The sequence below is a fragment of the Schistocerca gregaria genome, chromosome 4 (assembly GCF_023897955.1).
Source record: "Schistocerca gregaria isolate iqSchGreg1 chromosome 4, iqSchGreg1.2, whole genome shotgun sequence".
NCBI lineage: Eukaryota > Metazoa > Arthropoda > Insecta > Orthoptera > Acrididae > Schistocerca > Schistocerca gregaria.
Window position 1 is genome coordinate 488,983,935 of NC_064923.1, and position 22,820 is coordinate 489,006,754.

At 47.3% G+C, this 22,820-nt stretch overlaps 1 protein-coding gene across 1 annotated transcript in view; it reads right to left on the reverse strand.

Moving 5' to 3' along the window:
- Positions 1–823: 823 nt before the first annotated feature.
- LOC126365788 (protein ABHD13) overlaps positions 824–22,820 on the reverse strand; it is a 41,424-nt gene continuing 19,427 nt past the window's right edge. The window contains exons 4-5 of the mRNA XM_050008364.1: positions 2,003–2,163; positions 824–1,835 (exon numbers count right to left, since the gene is read on the reverse strand). Coding sequence (XP_049864321.1) covers positions 1,557–1,835; positions 2,003–2,163 — 440 coding nt within the window. The 3' untranslated portion in view covers positions 824–1,556. The remainder of the gene's footprint in view (positions 1,836–2,002; positions 2,164–22,820) is intronic.

The following is a 22,820-nucleotide window of genomic DNA, read 5'->3' on the forward strand; positions in this document are numbered from 1 at the left end:
ACCATGGATCAACATAAGTATGCATCAATCTTTGGGGACCATATCCATCCCTACATGCAATTTGTTTTTCCTCAGCACCATGGCACCTACCAGCAGGGCAATGCAACATGTCACACTGTTTGCAGTGAATGTGCGTGGTTCAAAGAGAACCAGGATTAATTTACTGTACGCCCGTAGCCACAAAACTCATAGGATTTAAACACAATCAAGAATCTGTGGGGCCACCTTGATTGGACTGTTCGTGCCATGGATCCTCAACTGAGAGAGAAAGCCAGTTGGCCGTGGCACTGGAGTCAGCAACGCTCCACATCTGTGTCAGTACCTTCCAGAATGTCACTGACAGTCTTTGTGCAGATCTTTCTGTGGTCCGTGCTGTAAAATGTAGTTACATTCAGGCTTTCAACAGGTGGGCATGTTCATGTGACTGGAAAGTCTACAAGATAAAGTATCAGTAGACACCATATAAAGTACTGCTGACTAGTATACGACACAAAAAACTGTTTCAGTATGTGCAAGTACTACTGACACAATATGAGCTGGGAAATTCATGTTTCAACGTTTATATTTCCTGTATAATGTCCAAAGAAATTCACATCACTTAACGTTTTGATTTTGTTGTTACTAAATAACGTATGTGAGCAATAATATCCTGACGCTCCCCATCTTAGATTTTGCAAAGAGAAACTAATGAAGTATGTGTGTCAAGATGATTGAATCAGACCTCAGATATATAAATGGGCTAGTCCTTTTTTCATCAAAGGATTTTCAACTTTCAGGTACAGGTGAGTTGTAGGGCAATGCATCACATTTTCAAATGCACAAATTTATACTATCTTTCGATCTTAACGAGTTGTTTAATCATGTTTTAATAAATCTGCAATGTATATAAAAAACAAAATACATATTTAAAAATACAAAATGTATGAACTTAATTATACAAATTGGAGCATTTCTGTTCTGTGACTACCTGATGCAGAATTTTATGAGGCACGTCGGAATTATAGAAGTATTGTCAGTGCACTGTTCAATACCTTGTTTGCATTTTATACAGTCTAGTCTCATTCAGCTGATATGTAACTTTTTCTGAATACAAAGTACTTCATTACACAACAAGCTGTTTTCAAGTCACTAATGCACAGTACTCGAGTTCCTGCTAATGTTGCACAAAATGTCAAAAAGTACACTGGAAGTGCTACTTCTAGTTCTCAAAAATGTTATTAACACACTAATTGACATTATCAAATTTTAAAGTTTGATTGTAGGACGGGTTATATTTGTCACTTCAACTGTTTAAATGGACAGAATCTTGCAGAACTATGTATCATGGCAAACCACATTCACAACCTTCAATCACTGCAACTAGTCTTTGTGATGTACTAACACAGCTATAAGGCTTGTTTTCACTTTACTTAGGCTCTAGTAAAATATTTGTGACAAATAAATGTGGTTCTTTACACCTGTCTCTAATGCAAAAAAGCCACAAATGAATGAAATCACAAAATAAATAAATAAAAAATAAATAAATAAAAGTAGTATGATAAGGGCACTGTAAGCAATCACACAGTCTTCATGCCAATATCACAAGGAACTGCAACAGGTGGGGATGAGTGGCGAACACGAACATCCCTCAAAAATGTTGCAATTGCATGGTAATAACCAGAGTTAGTCCATGTTTCATTGTGGCTACCATTTGCAAATTGTATTAACTGTTTGTGGTGACTACCACAACGTTGATGGAGGTCAGTCATCATTTGTGGTGGAACCAATCTATCAGCCAAGCCTGACAGAAAAAGTGTTGGGATTGGGACACAACCAATCTTATTGGTTGAAACAAACTGAAAGCAAAACAAAAGAGAAATCACACATTTTCGTACTTCATACAATAAACACAAACTTAGTTTAATCTAAGAAAAAAAGACACTTTTTGCACAAAATCAAATAACTCACAGCTAAATAGTTTTATTGTTAATACTTTGGATTGAGCATCAATGAATTATAATACCTTATTCTTGTAAAAGCACAGAGGTAAATATTGCAAAATTCTCCAACCGATAAGTACTTTTGCCATATCTGGAATACTTGTAAATGTATTCTCTACAATTAGGCACCATATTTTTGCAGAATAATCAGGGCTGGAGGCAACATCAATTGCAACAGCACCTCCTGAAAATGAAGAAAATAGTAAATGGAAAAAAAAAAGATTGTGATACAAATAAAGTTCTGATCAGTTGATGCTTCACAACAAAATACAAGTTCATGACTATAATAGAACTGGGGAGTCAATTAACAGTTCACCTTTTATTATGCGAAGAGAAAAAACTGGCAATGGAAGGAGAATATTTTTTTAAGATTACACAGTAAATAAAAAAATTAAACTCTCTTTCTGCATACACTTTTTAAATGGATGGATTTACCCAATTTTGGGGTGTAGAATTCACTGGTAAATTCTGTTTTCCTCTAGCACTTCATATTTTATAGATACACAGCGGAATTGAAAAGAGTACTGGCTAATATTAACGGAATTAAAACAAATAAGAAATACATTTTAAGAACTTAAGCACTCAATACTATTTATATATATACCATAATTACTCGAATCCAAGCTATACTTTTTTCTGGTTTCTGTACTCCAAAAAACCGCCTGCAGCTTAGAATCGAGTGCAAAGTAAATGGAAGTTCTGAAAAATATTGGTAGGTGCCTCTACAACTAACTTCTGCCATCAAATATATGTAGCGCTACACAGGCATGCTTGCAGGCACAAAGATAAATACTGGCACCAAAACCTCTGCGTCAGTAAATAAATTAAAAGAAAAGGTAGAAGAATGTAAACAGTGAGGTCATCAGTCTCCCAGTCAAGATTTCATTCACATGGAAGTGGTGACATCCATCAGCAATGTGATCAGATGAGGAAAGAATGTAGGAGAGGCAAAGGTGAGGCATTGAAGGCAATACTGATTCCAGATCTAAGAAACGATTTATGGTGAAGTAAATGTGTATGTATTAGATCAGTATGTAGGTTAGAGGAGATAAGCAATATCCTAGGACTCAGCAGCCATGGGAAGAGAAAACACCTCCACCCCCATCGAATCCCTGCCAACCAGTTTAAGGGTTGACAGCTACAGAGCACAGAATGTCTTCCAGTTGAGAGATTCAAAACATAAAAAGAGGAAAACTGAAAATGTAATTGACATCGACTGGATCATCAATCAGTAAGCACAACGAGAAAAACAGTTGGGTTTGCCCAAGGCTCTGCATGCAGAGGGAGCAGGATGTTACACAGCCATATACTCCCATCCTTCATAGGCAAAGTCTTAAAGAGGGGGGGGAGTATCCACCATTGAACAGTATGACTAAGTTCAGGAAGAATGTCGTGAGTAGCAGAGAGAGAGCTTGGTGACAAGCCTAACATTGATGAATGGCCCGGAGACTGCTTATTGAGTCACTACATATTAAAACACAGTCAAGGAATGCCTGTTTAATAAAACGGAGTGCTCTGTGAATGGCTATCAGCTCTGCTGTAAAACCCCGCATGTTCCTGGCAACAAATGGGGTTCCTGAACTGCAGTAGATGTAAAAGTATATTCCATCCTATCCACAGTTTCAGAGCCTGCAACTCTACAAGAAATGAAAGGAACAGAAGCTAAGGTCTATGAAGGAGAGGTGGTGGTCCTGTCAGAGGGCTGTAAGGTGCAATCCAACTGGTAATCCCATTCAAAGGCAGGTAGTAGGGCTTGATGCTCCATTTATACAAAAAGAATAGGATATTTTGGGTGATCAGGAAATTGTTATATTGTGATTGCATAGGAGGCCAAGAATTGGCACCGTCAGAACTGAAGGGGGAAGAGCCTTCCTTGAACAAGGAGACTGTCTATGGGACTAACCTGTAAGGCTAGTTGAATTCCACGATGATGGACTGGTTGTAACAACTGCAAAGCTGAAGTCACTGCAGAGCCAAAAACCTGGCAACCATAGCCCAAGTGGGACTGAACAAGATCCTGAAAGATATGGGGAAGAGTATGGAGATCTGCACCCCAAGAGGTGTGGGCAAGAAAGCAGAAAGCGTTAACCTTTCACACAAAGCTAGCTTTTAATTGATGGATACACGGCAGCCAAGTCACCTTTTTGTCAAAGAAACTGGAAATGTGTAATCCAAAAAAATGCAGATGTGCAACCTTGTCTAAGTGCTGGGTACCCAAGTGGAGTTCTGGGTCTGGATGGACTGTAATATAACAAAAATTCACTATCCACATCTTTGCTGGAGAAAACTGGAAATCATGGGAAAGGGTCCAAGTGGAGGCCCATCAGATGGCACCTTAGAATTCGTGTTCAGCCAAGGCTACAAAGTGGGAGCAGTACAAAATGTAAAAGTCATTGACATACAGCATGGCGGTGACCTGCTGTCCAAAACGGGTCACTGATGGTGATGAAGAGAAGGACATGTAGCACAGAGCCCTGTGGAATGTCATATTCTTGGACCCATAGCGAGTAGACTGTAGGACCCAGAATACGCAGTAGGATAAAAACTGATGAATAAAAATTAGTAGGGAGTCTTAAAAGTCACAGTAATGGAGGGTGAGTAAAATATGGCACAAATCAGTGTCGTATGATTTGTCTAGGTCAAAAGAGACTTAGACCCCAAAGTTTGAGAGCACAGTATAACTAGTTGGCAACCATCCTTTCGAGCAGTTTTCAGAGTGCATTGGTGAGGCCAATTGGAAGGTAGATGTCAAGAGATTATGGGTTTTTACCTGGTTTAAGTATTGGGATGATATACTATCTCGCCATTGTGAAGCGAAGAAACCTGTGAGCCAATTATGGTTGAAGACTCTGAGCAGATGTAGTCTTTAGTAGCATTCAGGTAATGGATCATCTGACTGTGACTTGAATCAGGGCCTGGGGCCGTATCGTGGGATGAGACTAGAGCCCAAGGCAGATCCCAGTCAGTGAAAGGTTCATTATATGGTACAGCTTGGAGGGGAGTGAGACATATAGGGATGTCTTCAGCTTTTCGTTCCCGCACTAGAATGGTAGCTGGGTAAGGACACCAACGCTGTTGCACAGTGGGTCACAAAGTGTTCATCAACAACAGATGCTTTGTTGAGAGTGCTTAGCCCACACCAAGGCTGAAGAGGCATACTTTCCCAGGGAGATGAAGTGCTCCTAGCATTCCTTATTACTGGTTCCATTAGAGAGTGGGTCTTAGCACAAAGTTGCTTGGAAGTGATAAGGTTAGTCTGCGAAGAACATCAGTTGAAATGTTGCAGGGCTCTTTGGCGATCCTGAACAGATACTGCAATGTCTTTGTTCCGTCATGGCACTGGCCAGTGGTTGAGAGAATGTGTCGAAAGAGGAACAGCAGTTCCAGTGGCATGAGTGACTGTATCATACACATCTTGCACAAGCTTGTCGATGAAATTTGAGGGGGCGAAGGTAACAGCAGAGGCCAGTTTATACAGTTCATTGGTTGGGTGTGGGATTGAAGGGACCAGACTGCTAAGGTCATCGGTCCCTTGTTCCACGATAAAATCACATGAAATAAAAACTGTCAGTCGTTAAAAACGGAGAACTGAGACAAGGGACGACACAATACAAGAAAGACAGAAAGACCAGACAAACGGAACTAAAATCACACCGAGTGTGAAGGTGGTTGGCCGACCATGAAAATAAGGAAAAGCCAACCACCAAATGACATTAAAACCCACAGTTTAAAACCACAGGCCAAAGGCCCAAGTCAATACAGGAAATAAAAGGACAAACACTCAAATCATACGATAAAAACCCCCTGCCCGAATAAAACTCAACACGAGGTCCGCCATAGCAACGTCATCACATGAAAGGGCAGGGAGGGTATCGGGCAGCGCAAACGTCTGCCTGAGTCCTGTTAAAAGCGGGCAGTCCACCAAAATGTGGACCACCGTCAGAGCTGCCCCGCAGCGACATAGCGGTGGGTCCTCCCGGCGCAACAAATGGCCGTGTGTCAGCCATGTGTGGCCAACGCGCAGCCGGCAGAGGACGACAGAGTCCTTCCGAGAGGCCCGCATGGAGGAGCGCCACACACTGGTCGTCTCCTTCACCGCCCGAAGTTTGTTGGGCGTGGGCAGGGTGCGCCACTCGTCACCCCAGGCACCAAGCACTTTCTGGCGCAAAAGCGACAGGAGATCACACTCCATAAGGCCGAGTTCCAGAGCCGGTGAACTCACTGCCTGTTTAGCCAGCGTGTCAACCCGCTCATTGCCCGGGATGCCGACATGACCTGGGGTCCAAACAAAGACCACGGAGCGGCCGCAACGGGCAAGAGCATGGAGCGACTCGTGGATGGCCATCACCAGACGGGAACGAGGAAAGCACTGGTCAAGAGCTCGTAAACCACTCAGGGAGTCACTACAGATGACAAAGGACTCACCTGAGCGGGAGCGGATATACTCTAGGGTGCGATAGATGGCACCCAACTCGGCAGTGTATACACTGTTCCCGGGTGCCAGCGACCGTTGCTCACAATGATCCTCTAGAGTAAGAGCGTAACCAGTGCGACCAGAGACCATCGAACCGTCGGTATAGGCCACGGCAGATCCGGGAAACTCGGCAAGGAGAGAAACAAAGCGGCGGCGGAGGGCCGGAGGAGGGACCGAGTCTTTCAGACCCTGTGCCAAATCCAGCCGAATGCATGGTCGGCGCACACACCAAGGGGGCAGACGGAGATTGGTCTGGAAAACAGGCGGGAGAGGAAAAAACTCAATCCCACACAGTAGAGCCCAGATGCTAACCGCGATCGTACAACCTGACCGGGGCTGCCTGTCTGGAAGATGGACGATCGTATGCGGGAACAGGAGACGGTAGTTGGGATGCCCTGGCAAGCTACAAACGTGGGCAGCATAAGCGGCCAGAAGTCGGTCGCGCCGGATCCGCAATGGAGGAACACCAGCCTCCACAAGTAAGCTGTCAACAGGGCTTGTCCGAAATGCTCCTGTGGCGAGTTGGATCCCGCAGTGATGGATGGGATCCAGCAATTGCAACGCTGATGGCGATGCCGAACCATAAGCCACACACCCATAATCAAGGCGGGACTGGATCAGCGCTTGATACAGCCGGAGAAGGGTGGACCGATCGGCACCCCATCCGGTGTGGCTAAGGCAACGGAGAGCGTTTAAATGCCGCCAGCATGTTTGTTTAAGCTGCCTAATATGAGGCAGCCAAGTCAACCGGGCATCAAATACCAGTCCCAAGAACCGATGCGTCTCTACCACAGCAAGAGGTTCACCGTCAAGGTAAAGGCGTGGCTCAGGGTGAACCATGTGACGCCGGCAGAAATGCATAACGCAGGTCTTAGCGGCCGAAAACTGGAAGCCATGCGCTACAGCCCACGACTGCGCCTTGCGGATAGCGCCCTGCAGCTGGCGCTCAGCAACTGCAATGCCAGCGGAGCTGCAGTAGAGGCAGAAGTCGTCTGCATACAACGAAGCTGCGACGGACGATCCCACCGCCTCAGCGAGCCCATTGATCGCAATTAAAAACAGGGAGACACTGAGGACAGACCCCTGTGGGATCCTGTTCTCCTGGACCCGGGATGAACTATGGGACGCAGCAACTTGCACGCGGAAGGAATGATACGACAGAAAATTCTGAATAAAAATCGGGAGCGGGCCCCTAAGACCCCACCCATGAAGTGTGGCCAGGATGTGATATTGCCAAGTCGTATCGTACGCCTTCCGCATGTCGAAGAAGACGGCAACCAGATGTTGGCGGCGTGCAAAGGCTGTACGGACGGCAGACTCTAGGGAGACCAGATTATCGACGGCAGAGCGGCCTTTACGGAACCCACCCTGAGACGGAGCCAGAAGGCCTCGAGACTCGAGGAGCCAACTCAACCTCCGGCTCACCATACGTTCTAGCAACTTGCAAAGAACGTTGGTAGGCTTATGGGGCGGTAGCTGTCCACCTCCAGCGGGTTCTTGCCAGGTTTCAACACGGGGAGGACGATGCTTTCTCGCCATTGAGACGGGAACACACCCTCAACCCAGATGCGGTTGAAAACATCTAGGAGGCGTCGCTGGCAATTCACAGAGAGGTGTTTCAGCATCTGGCTGTGGATGCGGTCTGGCCCAGGAGCCGTATCAGGGCAAGCAGATAGTGCACTCTGGAATTCCCAATCGCTGAAAGGAGCATTGTACGACTCCGCGTGGCGCGCGTGAAAGGAAAGCCTCCAACTTTCCAACCGCTCTTTCCGGGAGCGGAAGGCCAGTGGGTAATTCGTAGATGCGGAACACTGAGCAAAATGCGCTGCTAACCGGTCCGCAATCGTGTCGAAGTCAGTACACACCACTCCATTCAGCGAAAGCCCAGGGACAGAGACAAGCGGCCGATAGCCATGGAGTCGCCTAATCTTAGCCCAAACCTGCGATGCAGAGGTACGGACGCCAATGGTGGAAACATACCGTTCCCAGCACTCCTGCTTCCGTTGGCGAATAAGGCGTTGGGCACGGGCACGGAGCTGTTTAAAAACGATGAGGTTCTCCAAGGACGGGTGCCGCTTATGGCGTTGAAGAGCCCGCCGGCGATCTCTAATCGCCTCTGCGATCTCGGGCACCCACCAAGGCACAGTCCTCCGCCTAGGGGACCCGGATGAACAGGGAATCGCAGATGCCGCCGCAGAAACGATGCCGGTGGTGACCGACTGAACCACCACATCAATGGTGTCAGGGGAAGGAGGTGCAATAGTGGCGAGAGAGGAGAACAAGCCCCAATCAGCCTTATTCAGAGCCCATCTGGAGGGGCGTTCAGAAGAGTGACGCTGTGGTAGTGACAGAAAGATGGGGAAATGGTCACTACCACATAAGTCGTCATGGACACTCCAGTGGATGGATGGTGAAAGTCCGGGGCTGCAGATAGAAAGGTCGATGGCCGAAAAGGTGCCATGGACTACGCTGAAATGTGTCGGCTCTCCCGTGTTTAAGAGGCAGAGGTCAAGCTGCGAGAGAAGAGTCTCGACATCTCTACCCCGGCCAGTAATCGCGGCGCTACCCCACAGGGGGTTATGGGCGTTAAAGTCGCCCAGTAACACAAAAGGAGGAGGCAGTTGTGCTATCAATGCAGCCAACACATGACGCGAGACATCACCATCTGGCGGAAGATACAAACTGCAGACAGTAATAGGCTGAGGCGTCCACATCCTTACAGCGACAGCCTCTAAAGGTGTGTGAAGAGGTATACATTCGCTGTAGACAGAGTTAAGGATGTAGACGCAGACTCTACCAGATACCCTCTCATAAGCTGCCCGGTTCTTGTAATAACCGCGATACCCACGTAGGGCAGGGGTCCGCCTTGCCGGAAACCAAGTTTCCTGTAGGGCAATGCAGAGGAAAGGGTAACTGCTGATGAGTTGGCGAAGCTCAGCAAGGTGGTGGAAAAAAGCGCTGCAGTTCCACTGGAGTATCGCTTTGTCCATGTCCGAAAAAGGCGTGAAGGGGCCGAGGAGGCAGATCACGCCACTGGGTCACCTGCTGCCACCGATGGAGGACCAGTACAATCTGCTTCCATGGTGTCTGAGGGTCCGGCGAGATCCAGGTCCTCAGCGGACGCCCGGATCTCCACCTGATCCTCGGACGCAGAGCCTGTAGGGTGGATGCCACCGCGTGGTCCTTGGACTTAGAGGTCTTCTTCTTCGTCTTGTCTCTCTGGACCTTGGGTTTCATTGGCTGGGAGGGCTCCAGCGAGTCAGTCTCCGGGACGGAGGAGGAGCGGGAAGCCCTGCGACCAGCCGCTGGTCTGCTTTTCTTCCATTGGCTGACGTCACCCTTCCCAGAGGCGGAAACCTGGGAAGGAAGGGACCCAAAGGACCCTTTCCGTGCTATTCGAGCCGGGGAAGTTTGAGGCTTCCCCAGCTTAGAAGTGGGGACTGATGTCCCCGATGGTTGGGGAGTTGCTGCTCCTGAGGCAGGTAGTGCAGGAGCAGCAGGGAGTGAAGTGCCCCCCACCATCAAGGGGGCAGGTGTAGCATTCCGGCTCTGAGAGGTGGCAGTCTGAGGGAGAGCTAATGGGGCCATAACAGTAGTAGCCGCGGCGTAAGAGGCAGTCATTCGAACAGGATGGAGGCGTTCGAACTTCTGCCTGGCCTCAGTGTATGTCAGGCGGTCCAGGGTCTTATACTCCATGATTTTGCGCTCTTTCTGGAAGATCCTGCAGTCCGGCGAGCAAGGCGAGTGGTGCTCTCCGCAGTTTACACAGATGGGAGGCGGAGCACATGGAGTATTGGGATGTGATGGGCGTCCACAATCTCGACATGTGAGGCTGGAAGTACAGCGGGAAGACATATGCCCGAACTTCCAGCACTTAAAGCACCGCATCGGGGGAGGGATATATGGCTTGACGTCACAACGATAGACCATCACCTTGACCTTCTCAGGTAAAATATCACCCTCGAAGGCCAAGATGAAGGCACCGGTGGCAACCTGCTTATCCCCTGGACCACGACGTACACGCCGGACGAAGTGAACACCTCGCCGCTCTAAATTGGCGCGAAGCTCGACATCGGACTGCAATAGAAGGTCCCGATGGAATATTATGCCCTGGACCATATTAAGACTCTTATGGGGCGTGATTGTAACCGGAACATCTCCCAGCTTGTTACAATCGAGTAACCGGCGGGACTGGGCGGAGGACGCCGATTTGATCAAAACCGAGCCCGAGCGCATTTTGGACAAGCCCTCCACTTCCCCGAACTTGTCCTCTAAGTGCTCGACGAAGAACTGAGGCTTCATGGATGTAAAGGATTCACCATCAGCTCTCGTACACTCCAGGTAGCGGGGCGAGTATGGTTCGCTGGCATCCTTAGTCTTTCGTTCCTCCCATGGTGTAGCCAGGGAGGGGAACGATTTGGGGTCATATGTAGTTGCGTTGTATTGAGCCCTGGAACGCTTAGAGACTGCTGGCGGCTGGCCGCCAGCAAGAGATGATGTACTACGCTTCATTGCGGGTCATCCGCCCTGATGCCACCTACTCCGATCAAGGGCCCTCCCCACGGGCGCCACCCAGCCTCAGCAACGACCACCTGGCAGGATGGCCATTGCCGGGAGTCCCAATGCCCCAAGGAGATAGGCATCTACTCCTTGGCATACGTGGGGAGTTAACGGCGCTGGCATCAGCAGAGCGATCCCTGTGTACTCAGGGGGCTACAACCAACAGGGTACATGGCGGCCCCACCACAACGGACTGGCTACCGTGCTGGATTTCAGGTGATGTAGTCCAATATCGTCATTGGCGCATAAAGCGACACAGCATAGCAGACTGCAATAAACTGCACCCAAGAACAAATCCACGCCCAAGAGATGGTAGGTGAGCGGGACTGCTAAGCGATGACGACAAACCTGGCTAGAGATGGTAATGCATGATGGACACATCACTCCTTGTAAGGCGCCCTTCCCCAATCGGCTCGCTCTTCGGAAAATTTAGAAGGATGGAGGTCAAACCCGTTAGGGGACCATCTCACAAGGCCAAAACGTTTGAGACTCCTTTTAGTCGCCTCTTACGACAGGCAGGAATACTGTGGGCCTATTCTTACCCCCCGAACCCACAGGGGGGGGTATACAGTTAATTAACCCTGAAAGTGAACAGAACAGTTGCTAGCTATTGCGATCCTGCAAATAAATTCAGTAATGCTCATTACCAGTAGTGTGTGTTAATGCACCAAGTGCGAAGTTGCATACCTGTATTCTGCAGTCACATAATGAAAACGGGCAATGATAAACTGACTAGTGTCCCTTTTCATACCTCGCTGTGCTCAATTGTCTATCACTTCGTTATTCTGGTCCAGATGTGCATTTATGCCCCATATCAACCCATATAACAGAATTCATCATACAGTGTAGAATGTCTTATGTTGCTGTGCACCAGCAAGCAGTTAGCATTAGAAGCAATCCTCGTTCCATTAAAAGATATTACTGGAGTGAGAAAACAGATTCTAGAAGGAACTGCATCTTTCTGGAGTATACAGAAAATAGGGTGATCCCAACACGAGAAAGAAGTTGTCATTGAAAATTAATAATAGTAATGGAACAGTCTATAAGTTATTATTAGCACTGCAACTGTGAGAACATAGAGCTGAGTTGCTTCTGAGACACAGAAGATGGTCAGATGTTGGACTGATATTGTTTGTCTTCAATAAAAAATACTGGTAGAGCTGTGTCTTTTATAGCACAATTTTTAACCGTCCTAAATATTGTTCAACACTGCCTACACCTACACAAAATACTCTCATTAAAGCAGTGCTGAGACTTTCCCACTTGTCATTCCATCATTCACAGTCAACTGCATGGTCATTTGGAGCCACAACTGATGAAGAACAAAATCAACTGGGATATAGAGAAGACTTTACAAAATACAAGGTAAGAAAACTTCTTAATGGCAGATTGGGAAACTTGTAGGTGTGCTGGACCCTGTCGTTACGAGTTGGTCAGCATAGCCCTACACATGCAACAGAAGAAACAACCATCGGTTGCGAAAGCTAGTAATTCTGTGTGTGTGTGTTTGTGTGTTTGGTTCATTGTGCCTGTCTGCCGGCGCTTTCCCGCTTGGTAAGTCTTGGAATCTTTGTTTTTAATATAATTAATTAATCAGTTAGGCAGTGGAGTAAACTAAGAGAAACTGCTACACAGGTTTAAAAGAGCTGCTTCTCTCTCTCTCTCTCTCTCTCTCTCTCTCTCTCTCTCTCTCTCTCTCTTTCTCTCTCCCCCTCCCTCCCTCCTTTTTTTACCCACCCAAAATAAGATAAAGGTACCTGAAAGGTATTAAATTTCTAATTAATCGCATAATCGCACTCTCTCCTAATTAGAGTCATAACATGTTGTCTGCATTAAAAATTTGCAGAAAAAGGAAAACAAGACTTCCAGTTGTGTTTCTGTGTCAATTTTTGGAAACAAATAATAGTTCAATAACATTCAGAAATTAAGAATAATGATGTGGCAACAAGTAAGTGCATATTCTGTGGACTTCAAAGTGAGATCTAGAAGATAATTTGAAATTTTCTGCACTAATGTACCTGTTTCAACCACCCATCACTTTAGTGGGGCATTTGTCCTCATTGAACAAAAATTTGACAGAAATGTATACTTCACATTGAAAGGAAAATATTCCAGACAGCAAATAGTCCTGACATTCCACTTTTCAAGTAGTTATAATATCCAATGAAAATTGTGAATGCCAATAGACTTAAAAGTGATAGCGACATTTAAGACGTCAAAGCCTGAAGACATGCTCAGACATTTTAGACTAATGGAACATGATGGTTGTTTTTAGAATCAGAGATGTATCCATGGAAATTATTCTGGAAAGTCTCTCCAAAGTCTCCATTTTATGCTCATCTCCTCCCCCCCCCCTACCCCTAAATTCTTGTAAAAACCATTCCACCACACCATCATGTGGCACATGCAATTTCACTTGCCTGGATCACAGTGAGGTCACGGGAGCCATAATTTTATTACAACTGTCAGTCTCCCTTCCTTCCATATCCTTTTTCCTTTCCCCAACCCCTTGCACCTCTCACTCCACCCAACACATATCCTTCACCCCAGCCAGGATGTGGTGCCAAGAGAATGTTGTTAGCCAAGTCAATCTCTCTCTCTCTCTCTCTCTCTCTCTCTCTCTCTCTCTCTCTCTCTCTCTCTCTCTCATTGTGTATGTGGGGAGAGATTGGGTGGGGAGAGATTGGGTGGGGAGAGATTGGGTGGGGAGAGATTGGGTGGGGAGAGATTGGGTGGGGAGAGATTGGGTGGGGAGAGATTGGGTGGGGAGAGATTGGGTGGGGAGAGATTGGGTGGGGAGAGATTGGGTGGGGAGAGATTGGGTGGGGAGAGATTGGGTGGGGAGATGGGGGTGAAATGATTTAAATTTGCTAATTCCAGGAAATTATATTTCACAATTTTCCCTGGTGTCTTATGGAAGTGTCTTCTGGTAATTACTCAACAGAAATGAACAATAACAATAGTGTGTGAAATACAATAGCCTCCCAAAAGTCAGCCCACAATTGAACAAAAGGGGATTTAACTTAAAACTTCAAATCTGCTCCCAGAGGGGTTGGGGAGAACAGGAGGTAGGTAGCTGCATCCCCCCCCCCCTTCCCCCTCCAACTACACGAACTGCATGTTTATTATCAAGGATACCTACATGGCTGGAAACACACAGAACATCAACCAAACAAGCCGCACTGCCAAGAGGTGGTCTTGGATGGCAGAGACCAATTGGTGGTGGGGAAAAACACCAAGCCATAGCCTGAAGGCTACTCATGGAGTCCATACATATCAAAACTTGGATTATGGAAGATTGTTTAATAAAGTAGAGTGTCCAATAGATGACCATCAATTCTGCAATAAATACCCCACACATGGCAGGTGAGAGATGGTGTTCCATACCAACAGAAGATGTGAAGGCATATCCCACATGATTGAAGATCAAAAGTCATTGGTGTAAAAAACCTGGAATTGTGAAACTTATGTAAGAGCATTCGGAACAAGCAACAGAATGTCATTGGAGAGATGGATGCTTTCGAACTCTGGAAGAGATCCATCAGAATTCAGGGTCAAAAACTAACCAAAGGGGGTAGTCTGGACAGAACTTGGGGAAAGGACAAGGAGGGGAGATGGAAATCACACCAGAGACAAGCATGGTGTAGCCCAACCGGTAAACCCATCCGAGGGCTGGCTGTGGGTGGGTGACATCTTAAGGCCATGAAAAGAATAGAATACAAGGATTACCAAGGGGAAGAGCAGATAATGATAGCATAGGAAACTGGGGACTGGGACAGCCGAAGCGAAATGCATGGGATACCAGTGCCACCCAGAAGACTATTGAAAGGGCTAGTGTGAAAGGCATTGGTGGCTACATGGATACCACGATAGTGAACTGGGTCCAAGAGAAACAGTGTGCAAGGGGCAGCTGATCCATAAGCTTGGCAACCATAGTCGAGATGAGGCACAAATAATACCCAATAAAGACGGAGAAGTGTCTAACGATCCATGCTCCAAGAGGTGTTAGTGAGGAAGTGAAGGACACTGAGTTTACGAAAACAGCCAACCTTCAGACGACAGATATGGGCAACCAAGTAAGCTTGTTGTCAAAAAGAAGACTCAAGAAACAGAACTGGGGGACCACTGTCAGGTGTTGGGCGTCAACGTAGAGCCCAAGATCAGAATGGACCGTATTACTGCAACAGAAATGTGCCACCCTCGACTTAAGGGGAGAGAATTGAAAACTGTGGGAGTGTGCCCACATGGAAGCACACCGTATGGCACCCTGGAACTGGTGTTCCACAGAGGACACCGACTAGGAACTAGCCTAAATATAGAAATCGTTCACATACAGAGCAGGGGCACCCAACATCCAGCTGAGACTAGAAGTCCATTAATAGTGATGAGAGAGAGGACACTTAATAGGGAGCCCTGTGGAATGTCAATCTCCTGAGACTGCTTGAAGCTGATAATGGTACCAACGCAAATTCTGAAAGACTGGTGAGACAGGAACCAGTGAATAAAAATCGGGAAGGCATCCAAAGGCCCCACTTGTGGAGTTCAAGTAGGGTGTGATGGTGCATAGCTGTGTCGTCAGCCTTACGAAGATCAAAGAAAACTGTGACAAGATGGCAGCGCTGTCTGAAAGGCCTACTGAACTGCGGTTTCCAATAAAAGCAGGTTATCTATCAGAAACTGCATCTCCCAAAAGCCACACTGGTAAGGAAATAAAAAGCTCCAAGATTCAAGAACCCAACTGAGCCAATGAGCTGCCAACTGTTCAAGTTACTTGCACATGACATTGGTCTCACTCATAGCCTAGTAACTGTCCAATGATGGGCTTAAGGACAGGAACCACCATACTGTCTCTCCATCGAAAAACATCTTGGTGCCAAGTATGGTTAAACACCTGGAGAAGATGATGATGATGAAAACTGAGGTGTTGAAGCAATTGGTTATGGATGGAATCAGGGCCAGAGGCTGAATTGTGGGAAGAGAAGAGGGCCAGAAGAACTTCCCATTCTCTAAAAAGTTCATTGTTGCACTCTGCCTGACAAAGGGTAAAACATAAGTGAGAAGCTTCAGCCTGTTGTTTCTGGAAGAGGAAGGTGTTGAATAGGAGGCTGACATCAATTCTGTCACAAAATGGGTCATGAGGTGTTCTGCGAAAATTGATGGACCTGTACAAAGGCCACCTGGGAGGGCAGGGCCTGGAATGGATGACTGCTGACAACCTTGGAGTGTGCAGAGTGTAGTCACAACCACGACAAAGGGACAGAAGAACATATGGAGGAGAAACTGTTCCCAATGCACCCACTTGCTTTGTTTTATTAAGTGACGGGCTTTGGCTTGGTTGGTTGGTTGGTTGGTTGACTGACTGACTGACTGACTGACTGATTTGGGGAATAGGGTCAAACAGCAAATTCATTGGTCCCATCAAGTAAGGGAAGGACTGGGAAGGAAGGAGACTGTGCCCTTTCAGAGGAACCATCCTGGCATTTGCCTGAAGCGGTTTTAAAGAAATCATGGAAAAGCTAAATCAGGATAGCTGGACGCAGGTTAGAAGCGTCATCCACCTGAATGCGAGTCCAATGTACTAACTACAGCACCACCTCACTTGGTAGGCTTTTGAGTGAAGACATTTATAGGTAATAAGAGTGGCAGAGGACAAGTGCCACTTAAGGTATTGTAACATGGGAGGGCTATCAAAGATGGTAATGACAATGGTTGTGCTCCACCACGGAAATGGCCGGTGGCGAATGGCACTCCTTGAATTATCTTATCAAACAGATCATCAACGACTTCATCAGTACTACCTGACAAAAAAGGTGTAAAAACTACCTGGGAAGAATATAGACACCAATCAGCTTAATGGAAAGCCCAGTAGGATAACTTGTACATCGGGAGATAGGAAGGGAACGAGAGAATCAATGGGAAGTGGATACTATCACAGATGTCACTGTGTGGCAACCAGAGTAAGGAAGGAAGAAGGGTAGGGGAAGTGAGCAAAAGATCAATGGCAAAGAAAGTGTCATAGATGGGACTAAAATGTTGTAGGGGCATCATCATTAAGAAGGCGCGGGGGAGGAGGGGCGGCGGGGAGGAGGGGGCGGTGGGAGGTGACGGGGCGGGGAGGGGGCGGGAGGGGGGAGGGAGGGAGGGAGGGGGAGGAGGAGGGGGAGGAGGAGGGGGAGGAGGAGGGGGGAGGAGGAGGGGGAGGAGGAGGGGGGAGGAGGAGGAGGGGGAGGAGGAGGAGGGGGAGGAGGAGGAGGGGGAGGAGGAGGAGGGGGAGGAGGAGGAGGGGGAGGAGGAGGAGGGGGAGGAGGAGGAGGGGGAGGAGGAGGAGGGGGAGGAGGAGGAGGGGGAGGAGGGGGAGGAGGAGGAGGGGGAGGAGGAGGAGGGGGAGGAGGAGGAGGAGGGGGAGGGGGAGGAGGGGGAGGGGGAGGAGGGGGAGGAGGAGGAGGGGGAGGAGGAGGAGGGGGAGGGGGAGGAAGAGGAGGGGGAGGAAGAGGAGGGGGAGGAAGAGGAGGGGGAGGAAGAGGAGGGGGAGGAAGAGGAGGGGGAGGAAGAGGAGGGGGAGGAAGAGGAGGGGGAGGAAGAGGAGGGGGAGGAAGAGGAGGGGGAGGAAGAGGAGGGGGAGGAGGAGGAGGGGGAGGGGGAGGAGGAGGGGGAGGGGGAGGAGGGGGAGGAGGAGGAGGGGAGGAGGGGGAGGAGGAGGGGGAGGAGGAGGGGGAGGAGGAGGGGAGGAGGAGGGGGAGGAGGAGGGGGGAGGAGGAGGGGGGAGGAGGAGGGGGAGGAGGAGGGGGAGGAGGAGGGGGAGGAGGAGGGGGAGGAGGAGGGGAGAGGAGGGGGAGGGAGGAGGAGGAGGGGGAGGAGGAGGGGGGGAGGAGGGGGAGGAGGAGGGGGAGGAAGATGAATAGGTGCTAGGGAGCAAGTCTTTCCCCAAATGGCTCACACTATGGAGAGAAGATTTAGAAGTGGAGGTCATACCCCAAAGGTGGACCAAAAATGCCAAAAAGGAAAGACGAAAGGAAAGGGCGAGGGGAACAAAAACTGGAAGGAATACAAGAGATCAAGTGGACAGTCAGGTAAACAAAAGTAAAAACATCAAGAGAGGGGAAAGAATGGGCAGAGGGAAGGAGTAAGGACAGGGAGGGAGGGGCATGGGGAAGGAAATGAAGTTTGGTACAGAAGAATGGAGCACAACAGCTCGTGGTCCCATGTGCAGCACACATGAACTTAAGAAATAGCTGTGAACCTCCTGGGGGATCTTTGGAATGTTGTGTAACTCACAGCTCACATTGGCTTGGAAGGCACCTAGTCATTTTGTTGTAGATTCGTACTGATAACACTATGTCTCATCACCCGTGATGGCCTTTTCCAGAAAAGAATTTTCCAAATTTTGGATTTCAATCAAGTAGTGGCAGGCATTCAACGTCATCACTTCTGTTCATGAGTCAAGGTGTGTAGGACAAACTTTGTACACATTTTTCTCTTTTTCAAAACATTCTGGAGAATAACTTGAATGCACGATTAGTTTTGAGACACAACGGTGTTGACACTCTATGGCTGCATGTCCACTATCTAACACTGCCTGCTTACAACCGATTGTTCAAAAGCACATCTATTGTTAACAATTCTTAGTCAACACTGCCATTGTTATTACTGTGCTGACATTGCTTATATGATAGATCAGAACATTTTGGATGGCCAATGTATAGTGCATAATAGTAATGTCTTGTTCAACATCTCGCTCAGACTCAGGCTGACTCAGTTTTTTAGGTGGACTGAGGGGAAGTCACGAAGACATGCACAGGACATAGTGGCTCGTTTAAAGGTCTGGTGTGTTTTCCAAACAGACTCAAGTTGATGCAAGAGGCAGAGCAGTATGTTTATTGTTCAGGGGTCACCAGCAGGTGCCCTTGATACGTACAGCAATGAAGAGCAAAACTCTGGTATAAGTTACCTGGAGCAAATAGTGCATATACCAGAGAACATTGTACAATATGGACCAGCCTAATGATGCAGTGAAACTGTTAAGAGATGACCTCACATTTGGGTGAACGTAATTTTCTCTGTACAGCTATTCTCATTTTGGTTTTCCTAAATAATTTCAGGTGAATGCTGTGATGGTTCTTTCATCAAGGTCCTAGCGATCTCCTATCCTATCCTTATAAAAGCATACTTAGAAATTGTGTGTGTATCCTATCCTTATAAAAGCATACTTAGAAATTGTGTGTGTTATGATGAAAATTCCTATATAATCGTAAGATGACCCCTGGATGGACAAATAAAAAAATAAAATAACTTATTAGTGAATCTTTCCTTCTCATCCCATCTGCTGAGTCTCCCCTAACCCGGAGTTCTGGGTGGCTTTTCTGAACTCTAGCCCTTTTCCTAATAAACCTTTCTAGTTCCTTTCCCTTCACCCCTCTTCCTTCCCCTTCAATCCTTCTTCCGGAAGGTAGGTAGGTTGGTTGGTTGGTTGGGGTTTAATGGACCAATCAGCAAAGTCATCAGTCTTGTTTCAAAGGCAGTCCATTCAGACGGATTTACATCTCAGAAGAGTCATAATGATAAAAGGTAAAAGGCTAAAAAATGTAAAAGTGCAGTCGTGTTGTCAATGGCAAAAAACAAATGGAGGAAAATCAGCAATGGGGCAACCCCAAGGCTATGCAAGTGGCAGGAATTATCCCACTGCTGATGCACTACAGGCAAGACCACCTGCTATTCAAAAGCGTTCAACTGCTAGAATGTAAAAGTGCGTATTGTAAAAGGAGACTAATCAAATCTAAAAAGCAATAAAAACGGAGTAAAAGAGGCTCTTGGCCAGGGAGGGGAGTCAGGAATCTCCAAACACTGCTTACAGTGGAGACACCCCAACCCTCACTGCCCAGCCCCTACTCCAGAGGGAGATTAAAAACCTTAAACTGAAAATAAAAGCCACTTTCACACAGGGAACTGAGAACCAGTTCAACCATCTGGGAATCGTCTGGCAACATTAAAAGGTAAAGTGCGGGGAAGTCTGTACTTAGCACGCAGAGCCAAAAGTAGGAGGCATTCCACCAAAATGTGGGCTACTGACTGGAAGGCACCACAATGATGAAGTGGGGGTGGCTCACTATGCAAAAGAAAACCATGGGTCAGCCAGGTATGGTCAATGCGGAGACGACACAGGGTGGTCAAGTCCTTTCGGGAGATGCGGAAGGAAGAACACCACAGGACAGGTGTCACCTTAATCGCACAAAGTTTATTAGACAGGGAGGTAGCCTCCCAAGAGTTGGCCCATGATTGTGTGAAGTGGGATTTGATATGAAGCCATAAATCCACTACAGGAGGGGTTACAGAGAAGGGGGAAGTAAGTGACTACTCCACAGCCAAATGATCAGTAAACTCATTACCTGGGACACCCACATGGACAGGGTCCCAAAGGTAGTCAATGGAAGAAGAAGCATAGTGAAGATTAGCGACAGTCATGGATGGCTGAGACCACGGGATGGTGGGAAAAATGCTGGTCAATAGCTGAAGGCTACTTATTGAGTACATACATAACAAAACACGGTTGAGTTGGAACTCTTTAATAAAGGTAAGGGACCCACATGCAGTTGGCAGGAGATGATTTTCTGTGCCAACAGAGCACATGAAGGCATATCCCACCTGATCAGATTTAGAGCCATCAGTCTAAAAAAACAACAGCATCCCGAAACTCCCATAAAATTCGGCGGAAAAAACAACGGATCACCATCAGGAGAACAGAATCTTTCAGACCTTGGCAGAGATCCATCTGAATCTGGGGCTGAGGAACTAACCAAGGGAGAGGTGTTGGGGAGGGAACGTGGGAGACAGGACACAGAAGGAAGCTGAAAATCAAGGCAAAGAGACGCAAGGCGGAGCCCAACCGGTAATCCCATCTGAGGGCGGGAATTAGCTGGGCGACGTCCTTGGTCTGGGAACAGGATAGACTAGGAAGGATGAGTGGGAGAGGAACAGACAGCGATTGCATAATAAACCAGAAGCTGAGAATGACAAACAGAAATGGGGGGGGGGGGGGGGGAGGGGGGAAGGGTTCCCAGATTCAACCAGGAGACTATCAACAGAGCTAGTAGGAAGGCACTGGTGGCCAAAAGGATATCATGATGCTGGACCGGATCCAGGAGGCGTAGTATGGAAGGAGCAGCTGAACCATAAACTTGACAACTATAGTCCAAGCAAGACAGCACTACAGCCCGATAAAGGCGGAGAAGAATGGAACGGTCCGTACCCCAAGAGGTGCGGGCAGGGAAGCGAAGGACACTGAGTTTATGGAAACATACTATCTTCAGAAGTCTGATATGAGGCAGCCAAGTGAGCTTGTTGTCAAAAAGGAGGTCCACGAAATGAAACTGTGGGACCACATGTAATAGTTGTGCATCAAAGTAGAGCTCCGGATCAGGGTGGACTGTAGTACGGCAACAGAAGTGGACCATCCATGATTTTAAGGAGAGAACTGAAACCCATGTGACGGTCCATGCAGAGGCACGCTGTATAGCACCCTGGAGCTGCCACTCTGCAGAGGCCATCGAAGAGGAACTAACCCAAATGCAGAAATCATTCATACAGAGCAGGGGTGACCAAAGGCCACAAGTCCATTTATACAATGAGGAAAAGAAGTACACTCATGACTGAACCCTGTGGGATGCCATTCTCCTGGGTTCGTGGAGAACTAAAAACAGTACCAACCCAAACCCTGAACTGCCAATGGAACAGGAACTGGTGGATAAAAATCTGAAGTGGGCCTCGAAAACCCCACTCATGAAGTGTAAGAAAGATATGAAGGTGCGCCAAGCTGTGTCATAGGCCTTGCAAAGGTCGAAAAATACAGAAACCAAATGGCGATGCTGGGAAAAGGCCTGCCGAACAGCGGATTACAAGTGAAGTAAATGATTGGAGACCATCCCTCTCAGAAGACACACTGGTAGGGGGACAATAGATCCCGAGATTCAAGGACCCAATTGAGCTGATGGGCTACCATCCGTTCAAGTAACTTACAAACGTTTGTCAGACTAATTGGCCGATATATTTCGACAAACAGGGGGTTCTTACCAGGCTTAAGGATAGGACCCATGATGCTATTCCTTCACGGAGAAGGGAAGTCACCCTGGAGCAAAATACGGTTAAGCAACCGGAGAAGATGTCATCGTTGTGAAGCACTGAGATGTTGAAGCAATTGGTTATGAGTGGAGTATGAGCCAGAGGCCATATCGTGAGAAGAAGAAAGTGCGGAAACAAGTTCCCATTCAGTAATAGGTTTGTTGTAAGATTCTGACTGACAAGGGGACAAACATAACTCTACGATCTCATTTTTGGTTCTTTATTATGGCATAATGCCATACATGGCAGAAGATGATAACGTACACGTGAAATTCAGCGAACAGTTGGAACTAGCCAATAGTGTAGAATGAAACACTTCATTTAAAATAAAATGATTACCTCAGCGGAAAGATTAATAAAGCCAAATTTCTTTGGCAAACTTGCAAAAAGAACTTCATTGTCCTGCAAGGCGATTAATGCTTGACTGCTACTAACTTGGAAATATAATCAGAAAATGGAAATTAATAATATATTCTTGCCCTCCGTAATTATGTGACTGTATTTTAATTCACTTGATAGCTTCTGGCCACAAAAATCCGTTTTGTTTTCATTTGACGTGGGAGCTGTACACGAAGAGAAGCAGCGAAATCACTTAACATAAACACGGGTCACGTGAAGACTAACCCCCTCCCCACTGCAACTCAGACAACTCTGTGCGAGCGCGAAAGTGGCAACTAGGGTGAGCGAGAAAAATT